At 59.3% G+C, this 24,661-nt stretch overlaps 3 protein-coding genes and 1 long non-coding RNA gene across 8 annotated transcripts in view; 1 reads left to right on the forward strand and 3 right to left on the reverse strand.

Annotated features, from left to right (window-relative positions):
• Nucleotides 1–24,661, reverse strand: part of LOC135404424 (class I histocompatibility antigen, F10 alpha chain-like) — a 538,949-nt gene that overhangs the window by 159,327 nt on the left and 354,961 nt on the right. The gene's annotated exons all lie outside the window — the stretch shown is intronic.
• Nucleotides 9,242–15,252, forward strand: LOC135404432 (class I histocompatibility antigen, F10 alpha chain-like). 4 transcript variants are annotated; one of them, XM_064639179.1, is made up of 7 exons: nt 9,242–9,377; nt 12,805–13,068; nt 13,493–13,768; nt 14,017–14,289; nt 14,405–14,515; nt 14,614–14,652; nt 15,004–15,252. In XM_064639179.1, exons 1-7 carry the CDS (start codon nt 9,302–9,304, stop codon nt 15,018–15,020), a joined length of 1,056 nt encoding a protein of 351 aa, XP_064495249.1. In that variant the 5' UTR covers nt 9,242–9,301; the 3' UTR covers nt 15,021–15,252. The 4 variants fall into 4 exon arrangements, with proteins under 4 accessions (XP_064495249.1, XP_064495250.1, XP_064495251.1 ...); XM_064639180.1 differs by having other exon boundaries at nt 15,007–15,252; XM_064639181.1 differs by lacking the exon at nt 9,242–9,377 and adding an exon at nt 11,259–11,359.
• Nucleotides 18,166–24,566, reverse strand: LOC135405988 (class II histocompatibility antigen, B-L beta chain-like). The gene is given in 6 exon segments (XM_064640500.1): nt 18,166–18,320; nt 18,410–18,541; nt 19,055–19,336; nt 23,505–23,659; nt 23,661–23,769; nt 24,277–24,566. Coding segments are annotated over 6 exon segments (918 nt in total). The 5' UTR covers nt 24,362–24,566.
• Nucleotides 22,724–23,111, reverse strand: LOC135404522 (uncharacterized). The gene is made up of 2 exons (XR_010425714.1): nt 23,010–23,111; nt 22,724–22,895 (listed from the first exon to the last, which is right to left on the reverse strand). It is a non-coding gene; the product is annotated as an uncharacterized LOC135404522 (long non-coding RNA).

The following is a 24,661-nucleotide window of genomic DNA, read 5'->3' on the forward strand; positions in this document are numbered from 1 at the left end:
CGGTGCTGCAGTGGCCACGGGGGAAAAGGTGGGAAAAGGGGGGTCTGTGGTGACCCCTGAGCTCCCACCCTGCTGTGGGGTATCACAGCCAGCACGGCTTCCTCAGAGGAAAGGCCTGCTGATCAAACCTGAGTTACTTTATGACAACATCACCCCCTGGCTGATCAAGGGAAGGCAGTTGATGGGATCTTTTTGGGTTTCAGTGAAGCTTCCCATAGTGTCTGTGCCCAGATCCCTCTGGACAAAGTGTCCAGCCCAGAGCTGGATAAACACACCCTGTGCTGGGCGAGCAATGGGCTCCCGGGTCGGGCACAGAGGGTGGCAGTGACTGGGGGGACATCAGATGGGGGTCACTAGGGGGGTTCCCCAGGGCTCCATCTGGGCCCTGTGCTCTCCAACATCTCCATCCATGACTTGGGCGCAGCACTGGAAGGGACATGGAGCAAGTTTGCAGATGACCCCAACCTGGGAGGAGCTGCTGAGTCCCTGGAGGGCAGGGAGGCCCTGCAGAGAGACCTGGACAGATGCCAGGGCTGGGAATCACCACCCATGGAAGTTCAACAAGGGGCAGTGCCGGATTCTGCCCCTGGGATGGGGCAACCCCAGATGTGGGGACAGAGTGGGAATGAGAGGCTGGAGAGCAGTGCTGGGAAGGGGCCCTGGGGGTCCTGAGGGGTGCCCACTTGGCCAGAGTCAGCAGTGCCCTGGCAGCCAGGAGGGACAACCCTGTGCTGGGGGCATCAGGCCCAGCATGGCCGGGCCAGGGAGGGGATTGTCCCGCTCTGCTCTGCCCTGGGGCGGCCTCACCTCAATAGTGGGGCACTCTGGGGGGACACAATGGAAGGGAGAGATGGAGCCAGTAGAGAGTGTCCAAAGGAGGCCACCAGGATGGGGAAGGCTCTGCAGGGGAAGCCTTAGGAGGAGCAGCTCAGGGCACTTTGGGTGTTCAACTGGACAAGAGGAGACTGAGGGGAGACCTCATGGCAGTTCCAACTTCCTCAAGAGGGGCAGAGGAGGGGCAGGCCCTGAGCTCTGCTCTGGGGGGACCAGGGACAGCCCCCAGGGAATGGCCTGGAGTTGTGTCAGGGCAGGGTCAGGTTGGATGTTAGAAAGAGGTTCTTCCCCCCAAGGGGGGTTGGCACGGAACAGGCTCCCCAGGGCAGTGGGCACAGCACCAAGGCTGACAGATGTGGAAAGTATTGCAGAAACATGGTTAATAGAAAGAGGACATGAGAGAGAAGTTTTAGCTCTGTTCCCATGGTAAGAGAAAACTATTAGAAGGTCACTGTGTTTGAGAAACTGGGTACGTGACAGAAGAATAGAATATAGCGGATGGGAAAGCTGAACAAATAGCAAATAGCAAACAAGTAACCATAAGAAGGTGAAAGAAATAGCATTTGTGCAAATATAACTTAGGTAATTAGAAGCCAATGATGAGCTTAGCTTTTGTAATATCTATGAAGCTAATTTGTAACCTTTATAAGCAATAAAGTTGGATAAGCCATGATCAATTCTGTGGTCGTGTAAATTGATATCCCGTCGTCTACAACAAATGGTGACCCCGACTCGACTAAAAGAAGACTTCTCGATTTAAAGAAGACTTCTCGGCCTTAAAGAAGACTCTCGACTTAAAGAGGACTTCTTGATTGGATTTAAGGAAATGGGGGAATCACGGTGAGATGGCAAGGTGTCAGAGCCTCAGCAGCAAGGTTGTTGGAAAAAGATGGCATAAAGGTGCAACTTCGGCCCCGGAGCGTTGTATAGACAAGCTCTGCCGTACGTGCTGCCGGACCCTGAAAGGGCTGCAACAGTGCTGACGTAGGGTATGGATAGGAAGCAGCATATAGTTTATTTTCTGAATTTTTACAGAAAAAGGGGTTAAGATTTAGATTTGAAAAAAGGAACTCCCTGGGTTACTTGATTATGGTAATGAGAAAGGGTGCTTTGTTAATCCTCATACTGTGCATTCCTTAGAGGAGTGGCGTAAATTTGGTGATAAAATATGGGAGGCTGTTTTAGATGATGATAAAGTTGCAAAAAGCTAGGAAAGCTTGGAGGGTGGTTTACAATACATTGTTGCAACACGAGGCAGAACGCCGAGCGGCAGAGCAAGCACTAAATGTGAGACAGCAGAACAAAGAGTATAGGAATGCTGATTGGTTTTCTTATAAGCCTTCTCCCCCAGCTATGCAGACAGTTCACCTCCCCGCTGTGCCCCCTGATCTTTCTAAAATAAATACAGATGGGTTGCTGGAATCAGAGACATCTGCAGCTCCTACTGCACCACCTCCCTGCCGATATGCCCAGCGGTCAGACTGACCCTCGGTCCAAGCCTCCTCCTCCTGCTCACTCGACCAGTAGCTGCAGTCTACCCCAGCCGACAGTTGCAGATTACAACCCACCTGTCATGGTTTGACATAGCCCCAAAATCCAATTCCCTAGTTCCATCCCCTCTCCTACATCTCAACCTAATGTGAGATTGGTTTTTCCAGACAAAACACACCAGACTCAAAGTGGGAGAAAGGGAATATATTACAATGACTGTACAAATAAATATAACATCACATTATACACATGATCACAACTATCTCTACCATGAGATATAGTATTTACACTGGATCAGATCTCTTCTCCCCTTCAAATAAAAGTCCAGGAGGGAAAGAAGGACAGATCCCTTCCAGTCCTTAAGCAGCAGCATCTTCTGAGGCAGCAGGTTCTCCTCATCGCATGCATGCAGCAGCTGTGGCTGGCTTTCTGCCAGCACTCACGAGGGAGATATCCAAGCTTCTCTCTCGGCCCCCATCGCCTCCAACCGAGGGGTCTTCCGTGGGCTTCGTAACCCCAGACAAGGTCGTTTCACCACGTCATATCACGAGACACAGGGGGTCTTCGTGACGGTCTGGTATCTCTCGCAGGGCCTCTGTGCCCTGTCTCTCAGGTTGCCACCGTGGCAGCAGTGCGAGGGGGGGGAGCCAAGGTCAACTCCCCCTGCATTCCATCTGGCTGTCCCGGTTCAGTTCCGGGACCTCTCTTGAGCTTCTCAGCTCCTCTCTCTCTCTGGTGCTGCTGTACTCCAAGGCTCCTCTAAAATAGGAGTCCATGTCCCTCTTCTCCAAGAGGGGTCTCAAGGGAGTTTTGGGGATCTGGTATCAGTCTTACCCCAAGAACTCTGTCTCAGTTGCTGGCTCTCCTTTCCTCGGCTCTCCTTCAGGAGTCTTCTCTCTGGTGCTGCATGTTGTTTCTGCTGCTCCTCTGTTCAGGTCCTTATCTCTGGCTCTCTGCCACCGTTTCTCTGGTCAGTCCCGGCTGCTGCTCTGTGCCCATGGAGAAAAACATCTCCCGGCATAACTACAGGCACCTAGCCCAGCTTTATGCTGTTCCAGGTCCCTGCAGCCCCCCAGCCAAGGGCTGGGAGGGGGCCAGAGGCCCCAAGGGGCTCAGAACCCCTTCCTCGTGGCTCTACAACATGGCCACCTCTCCAATAACAACCAAAAAACAACTCATCTCTTCCGGTGAGTTTGTGCGTCATGTTTACAATTTTACAGGAGCGCCCATTGGGCAGAACTTCAAAACTTCCAGGAGTTTCCACCCCTTGGGGTCTACCACTTTTCTCAGCCCTCTGGGGAAAACAAGGTCCAAACCACTACAACACTCCACCCCTCGCTCCTGTGAAAATGTCAACATATCACAACAACTGAAAAAAAACCTCTAATCAACATGCAATCTTCAATAAACTAAAATATAATCAAAATCTCTCTACTACATATCAATATAGCATTATCACAAACTTAACTCTACTCTTAGTACTTAACTTACATTACTATAGCCTTACTCTCTCTACAATGGTACAGTCTGTGTTTTGTCTGGAAAACTCTTTCAGTTATCACAAGCATTATGGCTCTTATCTTCTTTCCCCCGATGGCTCGCAACCATCCTCTGCTACCATTTATGTCATGGTTTGAGATAGTCCCAAAATCCAATTCCCTAGCTCCATCCCCCCTCCCACATCTCAACCTAATGTGAGATGGGCTTTTCCAGACAAAACACACCAGACTCAAAGTGGGGGAAAGGAAATATATTACAATGACTGTACAAATAAATATAACATCACATTATACACATGATCACAACTATCTCTACCATGACATATAGTATTTACAATGATCAGATCTCTTCTCCCCTCCAAATAAAAGTCCAGGAGGAAGGAAGGACAGATCCCTTCCAGTCCTTAAGCAGCAGCATCTTCTGAGGCAGAGATCTGTCTGTCTTCTCCACATGCAGCAGCTGATTGCTGGCTTTCTGCCAGCACTCAACGAGGGAGATATCCAACCTCCCTCGGCCCCATCGCCTCACAACCGAGGGGTCTTCCGTGGGCTTCGTAACCCCAGACAAGGTCGTTTCACCACGTCATATCACGAGACACAGGGGGGTCTTCGTGACGGTCTGGTATCCCAGGAGACTCAGCTCCTTGTTTGCAGGGCCTCTGTGCCCTGTCTCTCAGGCTGCCACCGTGGCAGCAGTGCAAGGGGGGGGAGCCAAGGTCAACTCCCCCTGCATTCCATCTGGCCGTCCCGGTCCAGCTCCTGGGACGCCCTGAGCTTCTCAGCTCCTCTCTCTCTCCGGTGCTGCATACCTAAAACTCTTCTCCCAAATAGGAGTCCATGTCCCTCTTCTCCAAGAGGGTCTCCAAGGAGTTTTGGGAATCTGGTACAGTCTTACCCCCAAGAACTCCATCTCTCAGCTGCTGGCTCTCCTTTCTCCTCCCTTTCCAGGAGTCTTCTCTCTGCAGTGCTGCATGTTGTTTCTGCTGCTCCTCTGGTTCAGGTCCTTATCTCTGGCTCTCTGTCACCGTTTCTCTGGTCAGTCCCGACTGCTGTTCTGTGCCCATGGAGAAAACATCTCCCGGCATAACTACAGGCACCTAGCCCAGCTTTATGCTGTTCAGGTCCCTGCAGCCCCCCAGCCGGGGCTGGGAGGGGGGCCAGAGGCCCCAAGAGGCTAAGAACCCCTTCCTCGTGGCTCTACAACATGGTCACCTCTCCAACAACAACCAAAAAACAACTCATCTCTTCCGGTGGGTTTGTGGTATGTTTACAATTTTGCAGGAGCGCCCATTGGGTAGAACTTCAAAACTTCCAGGAGTTTCCACCCCTTGGGGTCTACCACTTTTCTCAGCCCTCTGGGGGAAAACAAAGTCCAAACCACTACAACACGTCCAACTGCAAAAGGCAGAGCAGAAAGACTCCTTGGATGGGATCGACAGGACACGGTTCTTTCTGCGTTGTCTTTTCTCCTCGATGGTGATCCTGCTGCGTTCTCAAAGGAAGCAGCAGCGTTAGAGATGGGGTGTCTCCAGACCTCCCGACTGGAGGCCAGAGTAGACCAGTGATGAAGATCAATGTGGCCAAGGCTCAGATGTTGTTTCAGGCAGTCCTTGTATCTCCTCTTCGGGGCTCCTCTCTTGCGGCAGCCGGTGGCAAGTTCACCACAGAGCACGATCTTAGGGAGGGGTGGTTGGTCCTTCATCCTGGAGACGTGCCCTGCCAGCACAGCTGTGTTCTCAGCAACATGGCCTCAATACTTGTGACTGCTGCCTGTTCTAGAACAGATGGATTGGTCACATCATCTGACCAGTGGATGTTTAGGATTGTACGGAGGCAGCGTTGATGGAAGCGTTCCAGGAGTCGCAGGTGGTGGCTGTAGATGACCCATGATTCGGATCCATATAAGAGAGTAGACAGCACAATGGCTCTGTAAACACTGATCTTGGTGCTTTTCTTCAAGTGTTTATTTCATCAAACTCTTTTATGGAGTTTTCCAAAAGCTCTCATGCCTTTGCTAACCTGTTGTCCATCTCTCCGTCAATCTCACCATCCGAGGAGATGAGGCTGCCCAGGTAATTAAACTACTGGACTGATCTGAGCTCTGATTGGCCAATGGTGATATGGGGATGATGGAAGACTTCCTGAGGTGCAGGTTGATGGAGAACTTCTGTTTTCCTTAAGCTGACTTCCAGCCCAAAGAGCTCAGCAGCCTCAGCAAAGCAGGATGTTAAACGCTGCAGAGCTGCTTCTGTGTGAGCGACGAGGGCGGCGTCATCAGCATAAAGCAGCTCCCGGACAAGATGGTTTAAGGTCTTGGTGTGGGCCTTCAGTCTCCTTAGGTTGAAAGGGCTTCCATCAGTGCGGTATCGGATGTAGATCCCGTCCTGATCAAGACATCACGTGTGTTACATATTCATGACCCACTGGCAGTGGGCGGTGCTCTCTGTAAATCTCGGGACACGCCCCTGGCCCTGCGCACTTCTCTCCGCTGCTCGTCTCGGTGGTCGCGGGGGTGAAGGCTCAAGGTCTTCCTCTCTCGGAGCGTGCGCAGTCGCTCAGCGCCTTCCCCTGGCGACGGCTCCTCATTGGCTGCCCGTCCGTCCGCTCGGTGTCCCACTGGCTGCTCATTGGCTACATTTGCTCCGTCGCACCCTCCCATTGGCTGCCCCTTCGTGCCCCCGCGCAGCTTTCCCATTGGCTGCCTCTGGGCAGCTCCCCATTGGCTGCTCACCGGCAACCCGGCTGTTCTCTGAGCAACAGCCCCGCCCCTTCTGATGGCACTGATTGACCTGTGCCGATTGCAGGCACCTTCACACCCTCCCAGCACCCGCAGCTGAACAGTCTCCCTTGTCAACAGCAGGGCAACATTTTCCCAATAGCGACTGAACATTTTCCCTTCTCATCCTGGGGCCGGGAATGGGGTGCAGGAGGGTCCTCGTGTCTGGGAATGGGGGTTCAGGTGGTCCCAGTGCTGGGTGAGGTGGGTCAGGGGGGTCCTGGTGCCCAGGAATAGGGATTCAGGGGCCTGGTACCAGAAACGGGGGTAATGGGGGGTCCCCGTGACCACCAATGGAGGTTCAGGGGGGTCCCAGTGCCCAGAAATGGGAGTTCAGGGCAATTCCCGTGCTCAGGAATGGAGTTGAGGGGGATCCCCTTCTCAGGAATGGGGTTTCAGGGGGTCCCTCTGCCCAGAAATGGAGGTTCCAGAGGCTGGATAAGGGAGTGTAGGCAGGTCCCCGTGCCAGGGAAGGGCTGCAGAGGAGTCCCCTTCCCAGGAATGGGGATTCAGAGGGTCTCCCGTTCCCGGGAATGGGGCTTCTGGGGGTGCCGGTACCAGATAAGAGGTTTAGGTGAGTCCCACTACTGGGGGAGGAGGTGCAGGGGGTTCCTCATGCCCAGGAATGGGGGTTCAGGGCAGTACCAGTTTGAGAATGGGGGCTCAGGGGGGTTCTGGTGCCCAGGGAAGGGTGTTCAGGTCGGTCCTGGGGATGGATAAGGGGGTGCAGGGAGGTCTTTGTGCCAGGGAAGGGGCACAGGAGAGTCCTCTTCTCGAGAATGGCAGTTCAGAGGGTCCTGGTGCCCAGAAATGGGGGTTCAGGAGGTGCCGGTTCCAGGGGGTCCCACTGACCCTTTATTGCCCCCCCGGGTCCCCCAGGAGCCCCAGGAGCCCCCCCAGCCCCAGCGCTGGAGCCATCGCGCTGCTTCCGCTGCCTTTGGGGAACATCCCTCCTTCAACCTGTCCTGCTTTGGTCACAGGCCTGCAAAAACAGTTTCTTCTTCTGGAATGCTTCCCAGCCCTGGGGGCTGGCCAAGATGCTCCTTCTTATCAGTGCTGCTCAGGCCCACGTGGTTTAGTCTCAGGACTAAGATATCCACCTGAACGCAGCCGTGGGTGGATCCAGGACTGAGCCCTGCCTGGTACAGCTGAAGGAATTCACAAGACTTAACTCTATTTGTTGAAATTAAAGATTTTCCCAACATTTCCCCCCTCTGAGACTTGTTGAAATTTTCAGCAAGTCTCACTGATGAGCTTTATAACACTTTGGGTTACAAACATCGGTACAACAGTTCACAGAAATGCAGGAAAGACAATAATCACTGTCCTCACAGTCACTGGAATTCGTTTTCACCCATGGAGAGGGGTCTGAAAATGAGGATGATCTTTCCAACAACTGCCCAGATCCTCAGGAATTATCGTCCTTTTGTACTTCATGTAAGACTCTAACTTGTTCCCAAAAGGTCCAAATTAGTCCCTACAGTGCCTGAGCAGCACTGATAAGAAGGAACATCTTGGCCAGCCCCCAGAGCTGGGAAGCATTCCAGAAGAAGAAACTGTTTTTTCAGGCCCGTGACCAAAGAAGGGATGTTCCCCAAAGGGCCACCAGAGACCCTCAAGAGACCCCTACTCTGATGTAAATGAGTTCTGAAAACTGATTCAAATGTGTAAGAGAATCTGTGGGAGTGTTTAGTATATATGCATGAGTTTGGGGAAATGTAATGCACATGTATTAGTTACATCCACAGAAACCAGGGTGTGAGGACAGCCCAGTGTGGGGGTGATGCGAGGAGACCCCCCCCACCCCCGCACCCAGTGCCGAAAAAAATAAAACCGCTTTCTAATCCTGACATTGCAGTGACAGAGAGTTTTATTCCCGTTCGCTGACAGTTCCAGTTGCTCCAGTATGATCCCTGTTGCCCCAGTTCTGGTCTCGAGGGATCCCGGTCCTGCTCCCGCTGTATCCTGGTGTCCCAGTCCATCCCAGTCCATCCCAGTCCGTCCCAGTTTGTCCCAGTCCCAGTCCATCCCGGTCCCTACCCAGCAGCCGCCGCCGTTTTCCCGGGTCCTGCCCCCCCCCGCCCCCCCCAAGATGCTGACGGGGGTCGGGGCTCCGTCTTTGGCTTCGTCTCCCTGGGCTGGGGCTCGGCCTCCGCCCGCGGGAGGAGCTGAGGGGGGTCCCCGGGGGTCGTGTGTCCCCCCCGGAGCGTGTGTGCCCCCCCGGGACCCCCATCCCGCTGTCCCCCCCTTTTCTCTCCCCACGGAGCTCCTGCCCCAGCTCCCGCTCCCCCCTGGCAGGGGCTTTGGGAGCCCCCCTTTGCCTTGACCCCGGGACCCCCTGCGGGGGGCGGTGGGGGTTGCCCAGGGCGGGCACTGGCCCAGGGAGATCGCCCCCCGCCCCCGCGGCATCCGCTGATCGCGGCGCTTCCCCCGCTTTGGCCCCAAAGCGGCGCCTTTAAGGCCGAGTTTAAGCGCAGGGCCCGCGAGTTCAGCTCGGCCCGGCCCGGGGGGTCCCGCCGCTCGGGCCCGTCCAGGGGGCCCGGGGGTGGCGGGGGGACCCGGGGCGGTGCCGGGAGGGGTCCCGAAGGGGATCCCGGGGCATTCCCGGCAATTCCCCCGGGCCCGCCCCCCCGCGCTCCCTCGGCCACTTTCGCTTTCGCGTCTCCCGAACTGCGCCCAGCGGGGCCAGCGGAGCAGCGCGATGGCTCCAGCGCTGGGGCTGGGGGCGCTCCTGGCGATCCTGGGGGTCTTGGCGGTCTCGGGGGGGCAGCCCAAGGGTAAGTGGGACCCCCGGAACGGGCAACTCCTCAGCCTTTATTCCCGGGCACCGGCACTTCCCTGAACCTCCATTTCCGGGCACCGGGACCCCCCTGCGCCCTCTCCCTCCCCACCGGGACCCCCTGAATCCCGATTGCTGAGCACGGGAACCCCCTGAGCCCCCATTCCCGGAAGGAGACCCCCCTGAACACCCATTCCCGGGCATGGGAACCCCCCTGAACTTCCATTTCCGGGGACCGGGACCCCCCTGCACCTGCTCCCTCAGCACCGGGACCCCCTTAAACCTCCCTCTGCGGCACCGGGACCGCCTCATTTCCATTCCTGGGCACCGAGACCCCCTTGAACACCCATTCCTGGGCACGGGAACTCCCCTGAACCTCCATTTCCAGGCACCGGGACCCCCCTGCACCCTCTCCCTCTGCACTGGGACCACCTGAATCCCGATCCCTGAGCACGGGAACCCCCCTGGACCCCCATCCCCGGCACCAGGACCCCTCTGAACCCTTTTATCATCCATAAACACCCCACTGGGCCCCCTTTCCTGCCAATCCTGCCTCTCCCAGCCCCCTCATCCTCCCTTTTCCTTGACCCTGGGACCCCCATTCCTGCCTTTCCCAGCCCCCAGACCCCACTTCCCTCAACACCGGGGACCACTGGACCCCCCTTTCCTGGGCACAGGGACCCCCTGGATCCCCTATCCCTCCTCTCCCACTCCCAGCCCCCACTTTCCTTGAACCTTGGACCCTTCCCAGCTTTCCCAGTTTCACTCCCCTGACCCTTGGACCCCCCAAACCCTCCAATCTCTGTGACCCCCCCAGTTCTCCACTCCCTGTGCTTCCTGCAGGGGGGTCCCAGGCACCAGGAACACCCTCGACTGCAATTCCTGGGCACCAGGACGCCCCTCAACCCCCTTATCCTGCACCAACACCCCCTGCACCCCCTTTCCTGCACATCCTGCCTCTCCCAGACCTACCTTTTCCTTGTCCATCAGACCCCCTGGACCCCCATTCCTGCCTTTTCCAGACCCCATTTTCCTCAACATCAGCCACCCCTGGACCCCCCTTTTCCTGGGCACAGGGACCCCCTGAATCTCCATCCCACCTCTCCCAGTGCCCTCCCCCCCCTTCCCCTGACCCTGGGACCCTGTTACAGACCGGACAGGGGCTGCAACCTGCTTCTTTTAGATGATTCCTTCCAGGGCGAGATTAAGGCCCAAACCTCCAAATGTTGGGTCTCACACACACAACTGACTTTATTGGTACCAATAAGGAACGGTAAAAGCGGGGGGGGAGGAGAAGAGGGAGAGATGAGGAAAAGGAAAGGCTGCCAAAGGAAAGTGCAGAAAGGTTCCCAGCCCAGGGAGAGAAGCGGCTGCAGTCAGGCTCGGGCAGGCAGGGAAGCAGCGCTGGAGGGAAGCGGGTGGGGAGCAGAGCGGATCCGAGCCGAGCAGCAGAGCAGGGAGGTGGGACACGAGCGGGACGGAGCGAGGAGCGGGGCTAGCAGCCAGCACGGGCCCCTGGCCAACAGCGACCGGGCTGGACAGGACCGAAACGCGGGCACTGCCTTAAATCCCCCCGGTGGGCGCTCCCTGGCCCGCTCGGCTCCGGGCAGAGCCTTGACTTTGAGACCCCCTGGAGCCCACGCAAGACGTGGCCGCCGAGGGTTGCAGAGGGTCTCAGGAGGACTCAGGGTGGTCCCAGCAGGGCTCCCAAAGGACATTCCGGTCAGTTCCCAGGAATTCCCCCGCCCCCTCCCCTCCCCCGCGCTGCCTCGGGCACTGTCGCGTCTCCCAACCTGCGGCGCCGGGATCTGCCCGGTGACCGGTGACGTCACGGCCGAGTCGGGTTTCCATTGGTGCAGAAGAAGTAGCGGCGCCGGACGCTGCTGTGTGGGCGGGGCCAGCGGAGCAGCGCGATGGCTCCAGCGCTGGGGCTGGGGGCGCTCCTGGCGCTCCTGGGGGTCTCGGGGGGGCAGCCCGAGGGTAAGTGGGACCCCCGGAACGGGCAACTCCTCAGCCTTTATTGCCGGGCACCGGCACTTACCTGAACCTCCATTTCCGGGCACCGGGACCCCCCTGCACCCTCTCCCTCGGCACCGGGACCCCCTGAATCCCGATTGCTGAGCACGGGAACCCCCTGAGCCCCCATTCCCGAAAGGAGACCCCCCTGAACACAGATTACTGGGCACCGGGACCCCCCTGAACTTCCATTTCCGGGCCCCCCTTGCAGCCTCTCCCTCCGCACCGGGACCCCCTTAAACCTTCTTATCCAGTACCGAGACCTCCCAGTTTCCATTCCTGGGCACCGAGACCCCTCTAAACCTTCATTTCCGGGCACGGGAATTTCCCTCAACCTCCATTCCTGGGCACAGAACCACCCTGCACCCCCTCCCCCAGCGATGGGACCCCCCTAAACCCCCTTACCTGGCACTAGGACCCCCTGAACCCCCATTCCTGGACAAAGAGACCCCCCTGGACACCCATTCCTGGGCACTGGGAACCCCCCTGAACCCCCATTCCAGGGACAGGGGTCCCACTGCAGCCCCTTATCCAACACAGGGACACCCCTGGGCCCCGATTCTGGGCACTGGGACCCCCCTGAACCCCCTTTTCCTGCACCAGGACCCCCTGAACCCCCATCCCCGGCACCAGGACCCCTCTGAACCCCGTTGTCCTCAACAAATACCCCCCTGTGCCCCTTTTCCTGCCAATCCTGCCTCTCCCAGCCCCCTGATTCTCCCTTTTCCTTGACCCTGGAACCCCCTGGACCCCCAGTCCTGCCTTTCCCAGCCCCCAGCCCCCACTTTCCTCTACGTCGAGGACCGCTGGGCCCCCTTTTTCTGGGCACAGGGACCCCCTGGATCCCTTATCCCGCCTCTCCCAGTCCCAGCCCCCACTTTCCTTGAACCTTGGACCCTTCCCAGCTCTCCCAGTTCCACTTCCTTGACCCTTGGACCCCCCAAGCTCCCCAATCTCTGTGACCCCCCCAGTTCTCCACTCCCTGTGCTTCCTGCAGGGGGGTCCCAGGCACCAGGAACGCCCTCGACTGCAATTCCTGGGCACCAGGACCCCCCCTGGAACCAACCTTATCCTGCACCAACACCCCCCTTCACCCCCTTTCCAGGCCATCCTGCCTCTTCTGGAGCCCAGATCCCCCTTTTCCTTGACTCTGAGACCCTCTGGACCCCCATTCCTGCCTTTCCCAGACACCAGACCCCATTGTCCTCAACACTGGGGCCCCCCAGGCCCCCCTTCCCTGGGCACAGGGACCCCTGGATGCCCCATCCCACCTCTCCCAGTCCCTACACCCTCCTTTCCCTGGCCCTGGGACCCCCAAACCCCCTTCCCGGCTCTCCCAGCTCTCCCAGTTCCCCCTTTCCTTGACCCTTGGACACCCCCAGATCCCCCAAATCTCCGTGTCCCCCCAGTTCTCCACTCCCTGCGTTACCTGGCTGTGGCAGTGACGGAGCCCAGCCCGGGGATCCCTCAATACCTGTCCATGGGATACGTGGACGGGATCCCCTTCACGCGCTACGACAGCGAGCGGGGCCGGAAGGAGCCGCTGACGCCGTGGATGGCGGCCGGAGCCGAGCCGGGATACTGGGATAGAGGGACCCAGATCAATGAGGGGAACCGGCTCGTGGCTGCCACTGACCTGGAGAGAGCGGGGGGCCGGTACAACTGGAGTGGGGGTGAGTGGGGGGAGCCGGGGGGGATGTGTGGGGCTGGGATGGGATGTGTGGGAATCCAAGGGGCTGGGATGGGATGTGTGGAGCTGGGATGTGGATCCAAGGTGCTCCAAGGGGCTGGGACGGGATGTGTGGGGCTGGGATGGGGATCCAGGGTGCTCCAAGGGGCTGGGACGGGATGTGTGGGGCTGGGATGGGGATCCAGGGTGCTCCAAGGGGCTGGGACGGGATCTGTGGGGCTGGGATGGGATCTATGGGGCTGAGGGGGATCTGTAGGGCTGGGATGGGAAACCGAAGTGCTCCAAGGGGCTAGGATGAGATTCTGTGGGTCTCCATTGGACTCTGGGGCTCCATAGGGCTGGAATGGGGCTCCGTGGGGCTGGGACACAATTCGAGGGGTCTCCATGGATCCAATCCCACCCCCCAGGTCTCCACACGCAGCAGTGGGTTGCTGGCTGTGACCTCCTGTCCGACGGGAGCGTCCGTGGATCCTATCGGGATGGCTTTGATGGGCGGGATTTCATCTCCTTCGAGCTGGGATCCGGGAGCTTCGTGGCGGCCGATGGAGCTGCCCAGATCACCAAGAGGGCATGGGAATCTGATGGGATCGAGGTGGAGAGACTGACACATTACCTGGAGAACATCTGTCCAGAATGGCTCCGGAAATACGTCGGATACGGGCGGGAGGCGCTGGAGCGCAAAGGTGAGGGAGACAGAATTCCCATGGGAATGTGGGATTTGGGAATGTGGGATTTGGGAGGGTGGAACTGAGGAACAAGGGAATTCCTGTGGGAATTCTGTGGATGAATCTGAGTCATCCAACTCCCATGGGAATTCCATGCATGGATCCCACTGTTGTCTTATTCCAGTGGGAATTCTGTGGATGGATCTCACTCCAATCCCATTCCCATGGGAATTCCATGGATGGATCTCACCGTTATCCCATTCCAGATCCCCCCGATGTCCATGTGTCCGGGAAAGAGGAACACGGGATCCTGACGTTGTCCTGCCACGCGTACGGATTCTACCCCGGGATGATCGGGATCAACTGGCTGAAGGGGGATGAAGTGCGGGATCAGGAGACGGAGTGGGGCGGGATCGTTCCCAACAGCGACGGCACCTTCCACAGCTGGGCCAGGATCGAGGCGCTGCCGGGGGAGCGGGAGCAGTACCGGTGCCGGGTGGAGCACGCCGGAATGCCGGAGCCCGGGATCTTCGCCTGGGGTGAGGCTGGGAACGGGCAATGTGGGAACTGGGGGTTTGGGAAGGAGGAATTTGGGAGTGTGGAGCAGCGGGATGGGGGTAACCCTCACCCTCCTCCCCCTCCTGCCCTTCCCAGAGCCGAAATCCGTCTGGAATTCCACCCCGGTGCTGGTGGCTGTGTCCGTCATCGCTGCCATCATCATCATCATCGGCCTCGTGGCAGTCGGTGTCTGGAAGCTCCGATCCGGTAACTCCCGGGATGGGGGTCGGGAAGGGGCACGGATCCGCCCGGCAGCATTCCGGGGATCCTGTGCCACGGGTGCTGATCCCGCTTTCTTTCCATAGGGAAGAGGGAGGGGAATGGATACGACCCCGCACCCACCAGTGAGTCCCAGCAGCGTGTGTGGATCCAGATCCTCTGGGCAGGGATCCCAGGATGGATGCCGGGATTCCAGAGGGGAATGGGGGCCTAATGGCTGGAGCGGGATTGGAAGGGGATTCCAGCTCAGGGCAGGATTCCAGAGTGGGCTCAGGTGGAATTGTGGAGTGGGATCAGGGCTGGATTCTGGGGTGGGATTGGGGTGGGATGGATGGAGTGGGATTGTGGTGGGATGGATGGAACAGGATCAGGTGGGATTCCAGAGCAGTTCCTACTCTCCCTGGGCTCCACAGCCGGCTCCATCCCCTGGGATGGGAACAGGGACATGGTGACTCCTTTCCCCGCTCTCATCCCAGCAGGAATCACAGCCTGAGCGATCCCGGAGCTGGATCCGCCCCTTCCCTCTCCCTGCGGAAAGGCAGGAGCTGCTGGCAGAGCTCATCCCGCTGCTCCCACCCACCCCGGCCCCCCTGCGGCTCTTCCCGATGGATCAACTTCCTGCTTTTTCCTGTGTGAAACCCAGGACCACAATTATTCCTGAGGCTTTAATTTGGGTGTGAAAATCTCCTGCTTTGGGCAATAAATCCTGACTCCCTCCTCCGGCATCTGGCAGTTCCTCTCTGGGAACCAGGACTGGGAATGGGGACAGGGGGGCTTGGATGGGGAGACTGGGAGCAGGTTGGGGACAGCAGGAATGGGAATGGGAACTCCAGGAATGGGAATGGGGACATTGGGAGCAGGCTGGAGTCACCAGGAATGGGAATGGGGACACCATGAGACAATGGGGAAAGGGATGGGGACACCAGGAGCAGGATGGGAAGACCAGGGGAAGGTTGGGGACACTGGAGCAGGCTGGGGACATCAGGAATGGGATGGAGACGCCAGGAATAGCAATGGAGACATTGGGAGCAGGTTGGGGACAGCAGGAACTGGGAATGGGGACACCAGGAATTGGAACGGGGACATTGGCAGCAGGTTGGAGACACCAGGGACTGGGAATGGGGACATCAGGAATGGGATGGTCACACTGGGAATGAGAGCACCAGGAATGGAGTGGGAACACGAGGGACAAGGATGGGGACACTGGGAACTGATGAAGAGGAGCAGAGACCCCAGACTCACCTAAACCCCTCTGAGCATTGAGGGCCAAGAGAAGCTCTGCCTGAGCTCTGCCCATTATTAATACATATAGACAGATGTAATCGCATGAATATGATTTATCACATTTAATCACATATGAAAATTGTATAAAACCTCTGATTTTGTGTGGTGCAAACCACGCTCACTCCCGACGTTGGCAATAAATCCCTTTGCTGTTCAAAAGATCCAAAACTCTCTGAGCAGTTCTTCGGACCGGGTTTTTCAGCATCACAGAGGCAAAGGCACAAACTTAGGGATCCCCTCAGAGTTCCACATTCTCACCAAAGCTCCCCTCTCAGCTTCCTTTACATTGACCTCTTCCTGCAAGGACCTCCTTCCCATTCTGCTGATGCTTCTCAGGTTGTGTACCACCAGAAAAAAACCAAATGCCAAGGGATGTGCTTAGATTCACCAAGGATACAGCCCACCAGAATTAACACCTGATTCAGACTGGCAGGAAAATGCTCACCTGGCTCCTCTGCCCCCCAGTGCCCAAAGCCCACCCCACCGCTTGCATCCCACCTGGAAAGAACAAAAAGACGCTCACAGAACAACCTTTGAAGAGAAGTGCCTGTCAGAACTGCAAGGAGGGATGCACAACAATCTCACGTGGGGGATATTCTCTGCTCTGCCCTGCAGGCCCTTGTGCTGGGGTCAAAACTCAGCCTCTCTGCTTCCCTCTCCTGAGGGACTTGTTCTTAGACATCCCTTTCCCCTCCCGGCAATTCCCAATCCTGGACCCGGCTCTTATCCCCTCTCTGCCTCAGAGCCCTCAACTTCTCTTGCAGAGAGCTGGGCCTGTCAACCCACCTGCCAAAAGCAGGGCCCTTGGGCTGCCTCGGAGGTTCCTGCAGTCGCCCCAGGCCCTGCCCAAGGCCCTCCCATCAGGGGCTGGGCCCTGGGGGCCGGGGGAGAACCCACCCGCGGCTTGGCCGTTCTTGCCCAGCCCTGCTCTGGCCCAGCCTCCTCCCCCTGCACACTCCCCACTGCCACAGCCTGCGCTGGGGCAGCAGTTCCTTCCTGGGCCCTTTCCAGCTGCCCCCATGGGGACACTTCCATTTTCTGGGCCAGGCCCCAGAGGCAATCCCAGCCAGTCCTGCCCCTCGTCCCCAGCCCGGCTCACTGACTCCTGGTGGCCCCTGGAAGCCAAGAGCCAAAGGCCGACCCCCCCAGAGTGCAGCCCCACCCATCTGCACTGGGGCCCCAGGGCTTCCCTTTCCCAAGCAGCCCCTGCAAAGCCTTGTCAGAGAGAAAACTGGGTGACCCGAGTCCTGGATGCTTTTAGGAAAGAGGTCTGAACATTTCTTGAAGAATGGAGGGGGGTGACTTTTTTATTCTTGACCTTTCCAGTTCTCCATTTGGGGGCAGGATGTCCTCTGGGCCACTGTTTTGTTCCCTGTGCAGTGAGTGCAGCCTCAGAGGGCTGAGCCCTCTCTGGCTGGGCTTGGCCTCTCCTGCAGAGACTCAGGCCTGGCTGGGCTGCCCCAGGCAGACGCTGCAGGAAGAAGAGCTCAGGCCGCCTGGCTCTGGTGTCCCTGGGGCTCAGCCTGTGCCCCATTGCTGTGCAGGGGCTGAGCCCCACCTCTGCCTCGGGGCCTTGGCCAAAGGGCTGGCAAGGAAGAGGCCCAGCAGCCTTGGGGCCTGCCCAGCTTTCCTCCTCCCTGGGGGCTCTCAGTCCTCCCCTGACACCGTGTGGGCCCAAGGCCTTGCTGGCTTCGGGCTCACGGCCCGCCGGCCCCATCCCAGCAGCCTGACCCCCCTCCTTCCCCTCTCTCCAGCCTCTCCTGCCTTTTCTGGCAAGGGGCCATCCAAGGAAAACCCCGGTTCTCAGCAATGGCACCTGTGGCACGGCTGCAAGGCTCGAGTGGGCCAGGCAAGAGCAGGAGCACCGAGAGCCTGAGGAGCCAGGAGATGCCCTGGCTGGGCATCGTGCTGCTGCGGGACGAGCTGACACCTCTGCACAGTCTCTGCCCGTCCCTGCCAGACAACTTCTGCCCAGGCTCTGGGCACGGGGACGCAGCACTGACAGTTTTCAGCCACCGCACTGTTCCACAGAGGCTGTGATGTCACAAGGCCCTTGCCTGGCAGCCAGGAGATGGGCAAGGCAAGGCAAGGACGGAGCCTCTGAGCCACCAACATGCTGTCCCCAAAGGCTGGGCTGGCACAGAAGCCCAGAGTCCCTGAGCTTGGCAGAGACTTGTGAGATCAGCCGGCGTCCAGCCTACACCCCATCCCCAGTACGTCAAGCAGACCACGGCACTCAGTGCCATGGCCAGTCTTTGCTTAAACACCTCCCGGGACGCTGACTCCACCACCTCCCTGTACAGCGTCCTGTAACATTTTAGCCTTGGCAGAATATACCCTTTCTTATCTCACCCCTAATTAACTGCTCTGGAGAATTTTTCAGCACCAAAATACAGCAGCAACAGGGGGGACACACGACCCCCCAAATTCAGCGTGGGGATGGACTGGGGGGTCCCGGCTAGGCCCGAGGCCACGGGGAGGGGCTGCAGCCGCCGTCGGCTCAGGAGCTCTGTGGGGAGAGAAAAGGGGGTGAGAGCAAAGGGGCTGGGGGGGCAGGGGGGGCCCAGAGGCTGTGGGAGAGCAAGGGGGGCTCCACACCCCCCATTTGGGGACCCCCCTTTACCTTCTCCCGCAGGTAGAAGCCGAGCCCCAGCGCCAGGAAGACCAAGCCCAAGACGAAGCCCCCGACCCCCACCAGGATCTTGCTGCGGACGGTGTCCAGTGGCATCTCTGGGGGAAGCCGGGCTTCAGCACCCCCAAAACCTCCCAGACACCACCCAGGATTCTACAAACCCCATCCTAGCCTCTCCCAGCCCACCCAGCACCCCCTGAGACCTCCTGCCAGTCCCTTCCCTGCCCCTTTGGGGATTCCACAAAGTCCCTCCCAGCCCCTTTAGGACGCTCCAAACCCCCTCCCATCATGCCGAGGACACCCCAGAACCCCTCCTCGTCCTTTCCCAGACCCCTCACCACTTCTCAGAATCCCTCCCAGTCATGACAAGCCCCCACAGCCTCCCTCCTGTCCCGCCCAGGCGCCCCCAAACTCCCTCCCAGCTGCTGCCAGGATTCCCCAAAGCCCCTCTCAAGCCCTCCCAACAGCCACCAAACTCCTTCTCAGCTTCTCCATCACCCTTGAGCCCTTCCTGTTCCCCCCCAGTCTCCCTCCCAATTGCCCCCATTGTCCCCCTGAGCCCCCGGCCCCCCTGCCAGTGTGCCCCTGGTGCTGGGGGGGCCGGGCCGTACCCCAGTGCCGGCTGAGGGGGTGCTCCAGGCTGACGTGCTCCACCTGGCAGCTGTAGGTGACCCCACGCCGGGGGGGGATTTCCAGCATCACCAGCACCTGGCAGCTCCAGTCCCCGTTGGGGACCACGTCGGTGGCCACCACGTGCTCCGACAGCTCCTGCTCATCCTGGAACCACCTCACCTGCACCGGCGCAGGGTAGAAATCCATCCCGGAGCAGAGCAGGCGGCCGGGGCCGGTCTGGGAGCTCGACGGCACCAGCGAGATGGACACGCTGGGGGGCACTGGGAGGGAGGGGAGAGGGCTTGGAGGACATTGGGAGGGATTGGGATGGCACTGGGAGGGACTGGGGTGGCAGTGGGAGGGACTGGGATGGCAGTGGGAGGGACTGGGAATAGACTGAGGTAGAAGGGCATGGGCTGGGGGGGTACTGGGGAGAGAGTTGGGAGATGTGGAAGTGAAGTGAGAACGACTGGGAATGGAGTGAGAGGGTCTGGGAGTGGAGTGAGAGGGTCTGGAAAGGACTGGGAAGGACTGGGAGTGACTGGTGTGGACTGGGAAGGAAGCGATCGGGACTGGGAGGCTAAGTCGTGGTGAGGGAACTCTTTGGTTTGGGTCTGCCTGGCAACTGGAGCGTCATCAGAGAGACGCGCTGGGATTGGCTGAGGGGCGTGAGCTCGGTGGCCCCAGCAGGGTGGAGACGCGGGGGGGGCACTGGGAGAGACTGGGATGGACTGCGATGGACTTTGAAAAACTGGAATGGACTAGGACAGACTAGGGGGCATTGGACGGGCTTGGAGGGACTGGGAGGGATTGGGATGGACTGGGAGGGGACAAAAGGCCACGGGGACCGACACAGGGAGGGCTGAGGGGTCTGGGGTGATTCCGAGGGAGGGTTTGAGGGGCTCCAGGGTCATTTCCGGGACAGGGGCCGAGGGGACCCGCTCTGCTCCACGCTCACCTCTCCTCTCCACGGTGAACGGGGTGGACCCTGTAGTTGTGCCGGCAGTACCAGTCCACAGCTGACCGTGTGTACTCCATACATTCCTTTTGGCTGTTCAAGCTCCTGGCAAACTTCTCCCCATGCGGGGTGTCCTCCACATGGACCCCCACATCGCTGTCGAAGTGCAGGAGCTGCTCCCGGTTGTAGATGTACCTGTCCAGGAGCCTCACCCGCTCGGTGCCGTTGATAAAGTGACATTCGCGTTTTGTGATCCACTGGAACACCCCTGTGTGTGCAGGACACGGGTCAGGGGGTGCCCTGTCCCCCCCCCCCCATCATCCCCTAGCCCCCCACAGCAGGCTGGGAGCTCAGGGGGCCACCCCGGACCCCCCTTTTCCACCCCCCTCTGCCCCACGGACGCCCCAGCACCGGCTCTTGGGTAGGGGGGAACCCCCCATCAGCCCCCCGGGATGGACAGGGGGGTTGGGGACCCCCCAAATGCAGATCCGACACCCCAAGAGCCCCAGGGAACCGCTCTAGGGATTCAGGGACACCCAGGGACCCCCACGGCACCCCTCTGCCTGCTCTCCCACACCCCCTTGCCCCCCTCTCCCACCCCTTTCCCACTGTCCCCACAATCCCCAGATCCCCCCACCCTCACTTTGGGGCTCCCACCACCCTCCCACTCACTCCGGGCCTTCCAACCCCTCTCCCACTCACTTTTGGGGCTCCCACACCCTCTTTTCTCCCCTCTTTCCCCCCCTTTCCCACCCCCCTCTCACCCGACAGCTCCTCGCCCGCAGCCGGGGGGGCTCCCAGCACCACCAGCACCGCCAGCACGGCCCCAGCTCCCCGCACACGCTCCATGCCCAGCGCCGGACAGCTGCTGACAGCCCAAAACCAGCCGGGCGGCGCCGTTTTGGGGGGTTTGGGGCGCGCTGGGCTTGGCTGAGGGCGCAGTTGGGGCCCTTTTTTCGAGGCGTCTTCCCGGCGACTGATGAGTCATCAGCGCGGCGCGCTGGGATTGGGCGCGGGCGGCGTGGGCGCTTTGGGATTGGCTGAGGGCCGTTGGGGGCCCCCGCGGCAGCCCCGGGGCTGGGGGGTTCGGGGGGACCCAGGATTTTGAGGGTCTTAGATTACTCATACCCCCCCCATTCCCAAAGTTTTAATGTCTGGGAGTGCCCAAACCCCCCTCTTCCCAGCAGTTTTAGGGTCTGGGAATGACTAAGTCCTCTCTTTTCCAATACTTTGGGGTCTTAGAGTGCTCCAACCCCCCCAGTTCCTGGGACTTTTTAGGTCTAGGAGAGCATAAACCCCCCTGTTCCCTAAAATTTTTGATGTTTGAATGTTCAAAACCACCCTATTTGTGGAGTTTTCAGACACTGATGGTGGCCAAACCCCACTTTTCCCAGGATTTCAAAACCTGGGAGTGCCTGAACCCCCCTGTTCCCAGATTTTTTAACTCTGGATGAGCCCACACGACATTAATCCATGATTTTTGGTGGGTTGGGAGTGTCCAAACCCCCCTGTTTCAAGGATGTTTAGGGGGCTTGGAGTGTCCAACCCCTCTTTTCTGATATTTTGGGGTCCGGGAGTGCCACAGCCCCTATGTTTCTGGGATTTTAAGGGTCTACGAGAGCCCAGACCCTCGTCTTCCCAAGATTTTTGGGGTCTGAATATTCCCAACCCCCCTGTTCCCATGTTTTTTGGACACTGATGGTGCCCAAACCCCTCTTTTCCAAGACTAGAGGAGCTGAGAGTGATCAAACCCCCTGTTCCCGGGATTTTGTGACTCTGAGTGTGCCCAAACCCCCCTGTTCTCACAATTTTGTGGGTCTGGGAGCAACTAACCCCCTTTTTTCAAGGATGTCTTGGGGCTGATAGAGCCCAAACCCCCCTGTTCTTGGGGTTATTGGGAGGCTTACTTTGCCCAAACCCCAAGTTCCCAGATTTTTCGGGCTCTGAATGTTTCCAAGCCCCCTTTTCCTGGGTATTTGGAGGTCTGATGTGTCCCAAACCCCCTGTTCCCAGGATTTTGTGGGCCTGATTGTGCCCAAACCCTCCAGTTCCTGGGATTTTGATGGAGTTTGGGTGTGTCCAAACTCCTCCTTTCCAGGATTTTTTGGTGTGGGAGTGCCTCAACCCCCATGTTCCCAAGATTTTTGAGATCTGAATGTTCCCAACTCCCCTGTTCCCGTGTTTTTCAGACAGTGATGGTGCCCAAACCCCTTTTATCCAGTATTTGAGGAGCTCGGAGTGCCCAAACCCCCCTGTTCCCAGGATGTTGTGTGTCTGGGAGTTTGCAAGCCCCTCTTTTCCATTATCTTGGGCTCTGCACGTGCCCAAACCCCCCATTCCAAGGATTTTTGTGCTCTGGATGTGCTCAAACCCCCTGTTCCCAGGATTTATGAAGTCTGGCATTGTCCAAGCCCTCCCAGAATCTTGGGCCTCTGCAAGTGCCCAAACAAACTTTCTCCAGGACTGTTTGGGTCTGGAAGTGCCCAAAACCCCCTGTTCCAAGGATTTCTGGAGTCTGGGAGTGTCCAAGCCCTTCTTTTCTAATATTCTCGGATCTGGGAGTGCCCCAACACCCCTGTTCGTTTCTCTTGGGGGCCTGACATCTGTCCCAACCCCCCTTTTCCCAGGAATTTGAGGGTCTGAGAGTACCCAAACCCCCGGTTTCTGGGATTTTTGGAGCACCCCCATCACTGCCCCCAGTAAGCAGGACTGCAGAGCACTAAGAAGCTTTACTGGGAACACTGGGAACAGCTGGGTGGGGTGAGAAGAAAAGCAGGGAAGGGGGGGACAGGCGACCCCCCCAAATGAGCGCAGGGTTTGGGGGGTCCCGGCTGGGCCCGAGGCCACGGGGAGGGGCTGCAGCCGCCAGCGGCTCAGGAGCTCTGTGGGGAGAGAAAAGGGGGTGAGAGCAAAGGGGCTGGGGGAGCAGGGGGGGCCCAGAGGCTGTGGGAGAGCAAGGGGGGGTCCACGACCCGCATTTGGGGACCCCCCTTTACCTTCTCCCACAGGTAGAAGCCAAGCCCCAGCGCCAGGAAGACCAAGCCCAAGACGAAGCCCCCGACCCCCACCAGCATCTTGCTGCGGACGGTGTCCGGTGGCATCTCTGGGGGGAACCGGAGGGGTCAGCACCCCCAAAACCTCCTCCCACGCCCCCCCCGGCACCCCACAGAGCCCGGCCCGCTCTCCCCCAGCCCACCCGGGGGTCCCTCAAACCTCCCGCCAGTCCCTTCCCAGCCCCGCCAGGGATCCCACCTAGACCCTACTGGCCCCTTTAGGGGTGTGAGCTCAGTGGCCCCAGTGCGGTGGAGACGCGGGGGGGGGCACTGGGAGAGACTGGGATGGACTCCAAAGAACTGGAAGGGGTCCAAAGACCACGGGAACGGGCACAGGGAGGGCTGAGGGGTCTGGGTAGATTCGCAGGGAGGGTTTGAGGGGCTCCAGGATCATTTCCGGGGCAGGGGTCGAGGGGACCTGCTCTGCCCCACGCTCACCTCTGCGGTTCACCAGGAACGGGGTGGACCTCTCGTAGTTGTGCCGGCAGAGCCTGTCCACCTCACCTCGTTTGAACTCCAGCCTTTCCCGGTCACTGCTCCAGTACATGGCCTGGATCTCCCCATACGGAGTGTCCCCCACATAGACCCCCACTGTCGAAGTGCACGAACTGCTCCCAGTTGTGGATGTACCTCAACACGTACCTCACCAGCTCGGTGCCGTTGATGAAGTGACACTCGTGCTTTACCATCTCCTGGAACACCCCTGTGTGTGCAGGACACAGGTCAGGGGGTGCCCTGTCCCCCCCCATCATCCCCCAGCCCCCCACAGCAGGCTGGGAGCTCAGGGGGCCACCTCAGACCCCCCTTTCCCATGCCCCTCTGCCCCACGGACGCCCCAGCACTGGCTCTTGGGTAGGGGGGAGCCCCCCCATCAGCCCCCTGGGGATGGACAGGGGGTTTGGGGAACCCCCCACTGTGCAGCCAACCCCCAAAACCGCAGGGAACCGCTCCAGGGCTCAAGGGACACCCAGGGACCCCCACGGCACCCCTCTGCCTGCTCTCCCACACCCCCTCTTTCCCCCCTCTCCCACCCCTTTCCCACCAGCCCCACAATCCCCAGACCCCCCAACCTCACTTTGGGGCTCCCACACCCCTCCCACTCAGTCCGGGCCTTCCAACCTCTCTCCCACTCACTTCTGGGGCTCCCACCCCCTCTTTTCTCTTTTCCCCCCCTTTCCCACCCCACCCCCCTTTCCCACCCCCCGCTCACCCGACAGCTCCTCGCCCGCAGCCGGGGGGGCTCCCAGCACCACCAGCACCGCCAGCACGGCCCCAGCTCCCCGCACACGCTCCATGCCCAGCGCCGGACAGCTGCTGACAGCCCCAAACCAGCCGGGCGGCGCTGTTTTGGGGGGTTTGGGGCGCGCTGGGCTTGGCTGAGGGCGCAGTTGGGGCCCTTTTTTCGAGGCGTCTTCCCGGCGACTGATGAGTCATCAGCGCGGCGCGCTGGGATTGGGCGCGGGCGGCGTGGGCGCTTTGGGATTGGCTGAGGGCCGTTGGGGGCCCCGTGGCAGCCCCGGGGCTGGGGGGTTCGGGGGGGTCCGTGGGCTGCGGGGGAGGGGGGAGCTCAGGTGAACCAAAAATGCCCAACCAGG

This window comes from Pseudopipra pipra, chromosome W, assembly GCF_036250125.1.
Source record: "Pseudopipra pipra isolate bDixPip1 chromosome W, bDixPip1.hap1, whole genome shotgun sequence".
In the NCBI taxonomy this organism is placed as follows: Eukaryota; Metazoa; Chordata; class Aves; order Passeriformes; family Pipridae; genus Pseudopipra; species Pseudopipra pipra.

Coding starts and splice junctions, on each gene's coding strand:
- LOC135404432 (XM_064639179.1), top strand. CDS start 9,302: ATGGCTCCAGCGCTGGGGCTGGGGGCGCTCCTGGCGATCCTGGGGGTC. Junction 9,378..12,804: donor CTCGGGGGGGCAGCCCAAGG/GTAAGTGGGACC, acceptor GTGTCCCCCCAG/TTCTCCACTCCCTGCGTTAC. Junction 14,516..14,613: donor TGTCTGGAAGCTCCGATCCG/GTAACTCCCGGG, acceptor TTCTTTCCATAG/GGAAGAGGGAGGGGAATGGA.